Source organism: Rhinopithecus bieti, unplaced genomic scaffold (assembly GCF_001698545.2).
Source record: "Rhinopithecus bieti isolate Rb0 unplaced genomic scaffold, ASM169854v2 scaffold_7901, whole genome shotgun sequence".
NCBI lineage: Eukaryota > Metazoa > Chordata > Mammalia > Primates > Cercopithecidae > Rhinopithecus > Rhinopithecus bieti.
The window spans coordinates 116,804-124,686 of record NW_016805596.1 but is presented as its reverse complement, the minus strand read 5'-3'; the positions used below and the strand labels follow the sequence as shown (position 1 = coordinate 124,686).

The 7,883-nt window shown below is 56.9% G+C and overlaps 1 protein-coding gene across 1 annotated transcript in view; it reads right to left on the bottom strand.

Moving 5' to 3' along the window:
• Positions 1 to 7,883, bottom strand: part of ATP8B3 (ATPase phospholipid transporting 8B3) — a 27,789-nt gene that overhangs the window by 10,158 nt on the left and 9,748 nt on the right. Inside the window, exons 11-18 of the mRNA XM_017872984.1 lie at positions 6,958 to 7,148; positions 6,645 to 6,853; positions 3,903 to 3,934; positions 3,655 to 3,811; positions 2,998 to 3,186; positions 2,796 to 2,908; positions 744 to 908; positions 520 to 635 (exon numbers count right to left, since the gene is read on the bottom strand). Of these exons, the coding sequence (XP_017728473.1) occupies positions 520 to 635; positions 744 to 908; positions 2,796 to 2,908; positions 2,998 to 3,186; positions 3,655 to 3,811; positions 3,903 to 3,934; positions 6,645 to 6,853; positions 6,958 to 7,148 (1,172 nt within the window). The remainder of the gene's footprint in view (positions 1 to 519; positions 636 to 743; positions 909 to 2,795; positions 2,909 to 2,997; positions 3,187 to 3,654; positions 3,812 to 3,902; positions 3,935 to 6,644; positions 6,854 to 6,957; positions 7,149 to 7,883) is intronic.

Sequence of the window (7,883 nt, the reverse complement as noted above, 5' to 3'; positions counted from 1 at the left end):
TTGAAAGGCTCACTCTGTCACCCAGGCTGGAGGGCAGTGGCGCGATCATGGCTCACTGCAGCCTCAACCTTCTGGGCACAAGCGAGCCTCCTGCCTCAGCCTCTGGAGAAACTGAGACCACAGGCATGTGCCACGGCGCCCGACAGTTGCAGCCTGTTTTGTTTTGTTTTGTTTTGTTTTTTGAGACAGTCTCACTCTGTCTCCCAGGCTGGAGTGCAGTGGCATGACCTTGGTTCACTGCAACCTCCGCCTCCCAGGTTCAAGCGATTCTCTTGCCTCATCCTCCAGGGTAGCTGAGATTACCGACCCGCACCACCACACCCCGCCAAGCCCATTTTTGTATTTTGAGTAGAGACGGGGTTTGACCATGTTGGCCCTGCCGGTCTCAAACTTCTGACCTCAAGTGATCCGCCCGCCTCAGCCTCCCAAAGTGCTGGGATTACAGGCGTGAGCCTTCAAACTTTGGGGAAATTTGAAGATCCATGCTGCGGGGCTCCGCCACCTGGAGCCGCCCAGGACTCACCCTGCTTGTCCCCAGTGAGCACCCATATTTTGATGTTGCTCTTCTTGAGACATTTGATGGTTTCAGGAACGCCGTCCTGAAGTCTGTCCTCGATGGCTGTGGCTCCCAGCAGCTGGTGGGGGAGGAGGGCAGGACTGGGAAGATGCTGAGCAGCCGCCCAGCTCCCTGGCAGGGGCAGGAGAGTCCCAGGGCCCCCTTGGGTGCCCTACTGCCCACCCACCTTGAGGTTCTGCTCCAACTCGTTGTACACCTGTTGCAGGGCCTGCGCCCGGTTCTGCAGCAGGAGGCTGGCCTCCTGGTGGCGCTGCTGCCAGTCGTCGTAAATGTCCTCAGCCACCTCCCTGTAGGCCAGGCACAGTGTCCGCAGGGTCTCCTGGGCAAAGGCCTGGGGGCCGGGCAGGTGGAAGCTGTCACCATCCTGAAGCCGACATCTGAGGCTCAGCCCTCCCCAACCCCCTGCTGGGCTCCGGAGCCTGGGCCCCCCAACCAAAAGCCTGTTGCCTCTCCTGCCAACAGCAGCCTTGAAGGGGCTCAGAAAACTGGTCTGAGTCCGGGCGTGGTGGCTCACACCTGTCATCCCAGCACTTTGGGAAGCTGAGGCAGGCGGATCATTGGAGGCCAGGAGTTCCAGACCAGGTTGGCCAACATGGTGAAACCCTGTCTCTACTAAAAATACGAAGATTAGCCAGGCGTGGTGGTGGGCGCCTGTAGTCCCAGCTACTTGAGAGGCTGAGGCAGGAGAATTGCTTGAACCCAGGAGGCGGAAGTTGCAGTGAGCCGAGATCACACCACTGCACTCCAGCCTGGGCAACAGAGCGAGACTCCATCTCAAAAAAAAAAAAAAGAAAAAAAAAGAAAAAAGAAATAGAGAGTGGGGAAAAGGGCCGGGCATGGTGGCTCACGCCTGTAATCCCAGCACTTTGGGAGGCTGAGGCAGGCGAATCACTTGAGGCCGGGAGTTTGAAACCAGACTGACCAACATGGTGAAACCCCGCCTCCAGTCAAAACACACAAAAAATTAGCCAGATGTGGTGGCGCATGCCTGGAATCCCAGCTACTTAGGAGGCTGAGGTGGGAGGATCCCTAGAACCTGGGAAGCTGAGGTTGCAGTGAGCTGAGATTGCCCCATCGCACTCCAGCCTGAGTATCAGAGCAAGATTCCATTTCAAAAAAAAAGAAAACTGAGCCGCCCCTGCTCCTCACCTGCTCTGTCTCAGACACCTGCTCCCACCCCCAGACGCTCAGCTCTCTTTTGCCTCCAGACTTTCTTGGAGGACTGTTTCCCTGCCAGGAACACCTTCCCTACGCTTTGCACAGCAAATTCTTTTTTATTTTTCGGGGATGGGGGACAGGGTCTCACTTTGTCACCCAGGCTGGAGTGCAGTGGCTTGATCATAGCTGACTGCAGCCTCGAACTCCTGGGCTCAAGCGATTCTCCTGTCTCTACCTTCCAAACGGCTGGGATCATAGGCGCATGCCATCATATCTGGCTAATTTCTTTCTATATATATATTTTTTAAATAGAGGTGGTTTCACCATGTTGCCTGGGCTGGTCTCGAACTCCAGGGCTCAAGTAAGCTGCACACCTGAGCCTCAAAACGCTGAGATTACAGACAGGATCCACCGCGCCCGGCCTGCATGGCAAATTCTAACTCTCTCTCAAGACCTTCTATGCAGTCCACCCACCCAGAGCCTTCCCCAACCTGGGCTCCCCCAGTCCCAGGCCCCTCCCTCTGACCCTCAATTTTGGGATCTCTGAGCCCCTGCTTTAGGCCCCTCATTTCTCAAAGGCCGGACCCAGGGTTGGGGCCTCTAGGGGCTGGGAGGAAACTGGGCAGGCCCAGAGAGTAGACACTCCAGGCTGGAGTGCAGTGGCGTGTGCTTGTAATTCCAGCTCCTCAGGAGGCTGAGGCAGGAGAATCACCTGAACCTGGGAGGCGGAGGTTACAGCAAGCCAGGACCGTGCCACTGCACCCCAGCCTGGGCGACAGAGCAAGACTCTGTCTCAAAAAAAAGAAAAGAAAAGAAAAAGACACTGTCTCTGTGGGGGTACACTTTGGAGTTCAGCTGCCTTCCAACCTGTGTGTGTGTGTTGTGTGTTGCCAGGGGAGGGTGTTTTGTACAGTGCACAACCTACCCAACTGTACATAGCCATCCCAGGTACCGGCAGCCATTCATTTCTCTGTACAGTCTCCTCCCCTGCCTCTTCTTCCTGTCCCTACACACACACACACACACACACACACCAGCCTTCCTCCCTGCAGGGACTCACAGCCAAGGCCGCCTCTGTGGCAAATTCCGTTGCCCCTCTACTGTGCAAGCGTTCGAAGATGACCGTGTCGGCGCCCTTGGTGTACAGGCAGATGGTGCCCTCTGGCTTTCGGACTGTGGGGAAACAGGCCCTGCTGCCCACAGAGGCTCCCCGTCTGCCCACCCGCCTCGGGGGGCCCCAGGGCTTGGGCAGCGGGGCTCACCCAGCACCGACATCCGTTTGCGCATGCTGTTGAAGTCCATTATGGCCAGGACCTGGTAGACCCGCTCCTCTCCCAGCTCCACGATGGTGATGGTGTCCTGGGTGCGGGACAGGAACACGTAGCCGAAGTTCCGGGCCGCGGTGACCAGCGCCCCCTCGTCGGGGGAGGCCGCCTGGTACAACAGCTGGTCTGGTGGGGAGGGGGCCGTTTTGGGGCCACGTGGTGGAGCCCCTCGCCATCTCCACAGTGCAGGGAGGAGATGGGTACCGCCTGGGCTACACCTTCATTGATGGTGGCGGGGGATCCCCGCCTGGACAACCTCTCAGCCCAATGCACGGAGGGGAGCACTTGAGTCGGGACGACCTTCCTGCTCAACAACACCTGCTCGGGCTCCCAACGCAGGTCTGGACATCCTTTATGGAGTCCTGAGGATGACACATCCGCCCTCCCGCCACGGTACTGGGCAACACGTCTGGGCTCCAGGCCCGGACACCCTCGAGGTGGGGCTGGGGTCACCGGCCTCAGCGCCCCCTAGGCCGGGTGAAGGGAGCCCTGGAAGATGGGCTGGGTGAGCGGTGGGGCTGGGGACCCTGCCGTGCCCGGGGGCCGAGCGGCCTCAGAGGTGGGGAGGCGGGTGGGCGCGCCCGGGGCACTCACGGCGGCTCTCCCGCACCATCACCGTGTGGCAGATGGCCAGCAGGCGCCAGAACTCCCGCACCGCCGTGTCCCTGTTGCTCCGCACAAGGTGCAGCAGGGCCGCGTTGCAGAAGAGCAGCTTCCCGTCGGCGAACTTGTTCCAGAGGTAGGGGTTCTCCTGGGAGCGGCGGGGCGCGGGCGCTGTGGGCGGGCCACTCCCTGTGCCCCGTCCCCCTCACCGTCCCGCGCTGCAGGGCGGGCAGGCTCACCTTAGGTCGGGTCCTGGCCTCCGAATCCGGCCCTGGGGAAGACATGGCTTCAGGCCCCAGCTCCCACAGGCCCCCCATTCGGGATCCCACAGCCCCTGCCCCCTAGTCTCAGGCGTCTGGGGGCCACGGGAGGGGCCACGGGAGGCAGCCACACGAGCGAGGCCTGCGGTCCTGGAACCGACACCCCCAGCCATCTTGGGGCGAAAGCTGACCTCGGTTTCCACCATCCGCAGAAAGCGGGGAAGAGGGGAGCACGCCCATCCTGTCTCCGAGGGATCCCTAAAGGATGACCGGGAGCGGGATGCGGCCCCTTCTGTGGGACATAATTTGTTTCCCACTCCTGCGGTGAGTTTTTGTTCCCTTTTTTAATTTATTTATATTTTTTTATTTTTGAGACAGAGTCCTGCTCTGTCGCCCAGCCTGGAGTGCAGTGGCACAAGCTCAGCTCACTGCAACCTCAGCCTCCTGGGTTCAAGCCATTCTCCTGTCTCAGCCTCCCGAGTAGCTGGGACTACAGGCGCCCGTCACCACGCCTGGCTCATTTTTGTATTTTTAGTAGAGATGGGGTTTCACCATGTTGGCCAGGCTAGTCTCAAACTCCTGACCTCATGATCCGCCCTCCTCAGCTTCCCAAAGTGCTGGGATTACAGGCGTGAGCCATCGCGCCCAGTCACTTTTTATTCTTTATTGTTCTTAGAGATGGGGTCCTACTCTGTGGCCCAGGCTGGAGTGCAGTGGTGCAATCATAGCTCACTGCAGCCTCAACCTCCGGAGCTCAAGCCATCTTCCCTCTTCAGCCTTCCAAGTTGCTGGGGCAACAGGTGCACACCACCCCTTTGTGGTGTCATTTTTTTTTTTTTTTTTTGAGATGGGGTCTCTCTCTATCACCCAGGCTGGAGTGCAGTGGCTTGACCTTGGTTCACTGCAACCTCCACCTTTGGGTTCAAACAGTTCTCCTGCCTCAGCCTCCTGAGTAGCTGGGACTACAGGTGCACGCCACCATGCCCGGCTAATTTTTGTATTTTTAGTAGAGACGGGGTTTTGCCATGTTGGCCGGGCTGCTCTCAAACTCCTGACCTCAGGTGATCTGCCCACCTCAACCTCGGGCCCCTTTTTCTATAGCTGAACTTGAACCATTTCTTGGGGACTTCTCACTACACTAAATTATGACCCAGTTCAAACCATGTGCCCTGGTTATGAATTAGATCCGGGGCTGTCAAACTACACCCCACCACGTAGTCAGTTTTTGTACAGCCTGCGAGCTAAGAATTGCTTTTGGATTTTTAAATGGTCAGGAACAAAAACGGCAAGAAGAATATTATTTTGCGGCCGGCGCGGTGGCTCACGCCTGTCATCCCAGCACTTTGGGAGGCCGAGGCGGGCGGATCACGAGGTCAGGAGATCGAGACCATCCTGGCTAACACGGTGAAACCCCGTCTCCACTGAAAATACAAAAAAATTAGCCAGGTGTGGTGGCGGGCGCTGAGGCTGGGAGGCTGAGGCAGAATGGCATGAACCCAGGAGGCGGAGCTTGCAGTGAGCCGCGATCACCCCACCGCACTCCAGCCTGGGCAGAGACTCCGTCTCAAAAAAAAATACTGTTTCGCAATCTGTGAAATACTCGAGAAATTCGAATTTCACCATTCACAAATAAAGGCTTGTGAGAGTCAAAAGAAGAATAGTGGCCAGGCATGGTGGCTCACATCCTCACATCTGTAATTCCAGTGCTTTGGGAAGCGGAGGCGGGCAGATCGCTTAAGTCCAGGAATTCAAGACTAGCCCGGGCAACAAAGGGATACCCTGTCTTGACAAAAAATGCAAAAATAAGCTGAATATGGTGGCACGCTCCTGTAGTCCTGGCTACTTGGGAAGCAAAGTGGAAAGATTGCCTGAGCCCAGGAATTCCAGGCTGCAGTGAGCTATGATGGTGCCACTGCACTCCAGCCTGGGCAACAGAGCAAAGCCCCATCTCAAAAAAAAAAAAAAATACTGTTTAAAAGTTTGGCTAGGTGCGGTGGCTCACGCCTGTAATGCCAATATTTTGGAGGCTGAAGTAGGCGGATCACCTGAAGTCAGGAGTTCGAGACCAGCCTGGGCAACATGGTGAAACTCTGTCACCCAGGCTGGAGTGCTGTGGCCGGATCTCAGCTCACTGCAAGCTCCGCCTCCCGGGTTCACGCCATTCTCCTGTCTCAGCCTCCCGGGTAGCTGGGACTACAGGCGCCGCCACGTCGCCCGGCTAGTTTTTTGTAGTTTTAGTAGAGACGGGGTTTCACCGTGTTAGCCAGGATGGTCTCGATCTCCTGACCTCGTGATCCGCCCGTCTTGGCCTCCCAAAGTGCTGGGATTACAGGCTTGAGCCACCGCGCCCGGTCGAAACCCCATCTGAAAAAAAATACAAAAATTAGCCAGGCGGGATGGCATGCAACTGTAATCCCAGCTACTTGGGAGGCCGAGGCAGAAAAATCAACCCGGGAGGTGGAGGTTGCAGTGAGCTGATATCTCATCACTGCACTCCAGCCTGGGCAACGAGAACAGAACTCCGTCTCAAAGAGAAATAAAAAAAAACGTTTGCGGGCCCCCTCTAAAAAAAAAAAAAAACAGGCCATCTTGCTACGGTTCCCTGGTTCTGATTCGGGCGGGGGTGCTGGGCATGGGGCCAGACGTGGCTCTGGTTCTCGTGCACCCCAAGCTCCTTGGAGATGCAGGACCCAGCCGGGAGCTCAGGTGTCAGGGCCGCACCATAGACGCGACCGTTGATGCAGCACTTGTTGAAGGTCAAGATGTTCTGCGTGAGTGTGCCCGTCTTGTCCGAGAAGATGTATTCCACCTGGCCCAGGTGGTCGTTGAGGCTGGTGCTGCGGGCCTTGGCGGGCACGTCTTGCGGCTGGTAGTACATCTGCACGTCCCAGTTGATGAAGACGCTGTTCCCCAGGTAGATGAACTCGGACCTGCAGAGGCACTCGGGGTCACGGTCAGCCCTGCCTGCTGTGCGCCATTCCCCATGCCTCCCCGTTCTGTGTCTGCACTGGGCGCGCGGCCGGCAGGGACTCACAGGATGAACATGGACATCGGGATGGTGACGCTGAGCAGGATGAGGAAGCCCCAGAAGATGAAGAAGGACTCTGCGGCCACACTGCTCCCGTGCAGCCCTGAGAGGTAGTAGTGCTGGTCTTTGAATTCTCTGACGGAGAAACTGAAGCTGAAAGCCAACACCAGGCAGATAAGCACCACGGAGATGAAGACCTGGAAGGTGGACATGACGGGGTGGGTGACAGGGGCAGGGGTCCCCCACTCTGACATCGGAATGGGGTGAACACAAACATAAGGCTGGGGCTGGGCACCGTGGCTCACGCCTGTAATCTCAGCACTTCGGGAGGCTGAGGCAGGCGGGTGGCTTGAGGTCAGGAGTTCAAGACCAGCCTGGGCAACAAAGTGAGACCTCATCTAGATGAAAAACTTAAGAAATATATTAGTCAGGCATGGTGACACACACCTGTAGTCTCAGCTGCCCAGGAAGCTGAGGCCAGAGGATCGCTTGAGCCTAGGAGGCTGCAGTGAGCCATCATGGTGCCACCGCACTCCATCCTGGGCAATACAGTGAGATCGAAAAACATTTGTTTATTTACTTTTTTATTTTTTGAGACGGAGTCTCGCTCTGTCGCCCAGGCTGGAGTGCAGGGGCACGATCTCAGCTCACACAAGCTCTGCCTCCCCGGTTCACGCGATTCTCTGCCTCAGCCTCCTGAGTAGCTGGGACTACAGGCGCCACCACCACGCCTGGCTAATTTTTTGTATTTTTAGTAGAGACGGGGTTTCACCGTGTTAGCCAGGATGGTCTATATCTCCTGACCTCGTGATCCACTCGCCTCGGCCTCCCAAAGTGCTGGGATTACGGACGTGAGCCACTGGGCCCGGCCGAAAAACATTATTTATTTATTTATTTATTTATTTATTTATTTATTTATTTATTTATTTTTG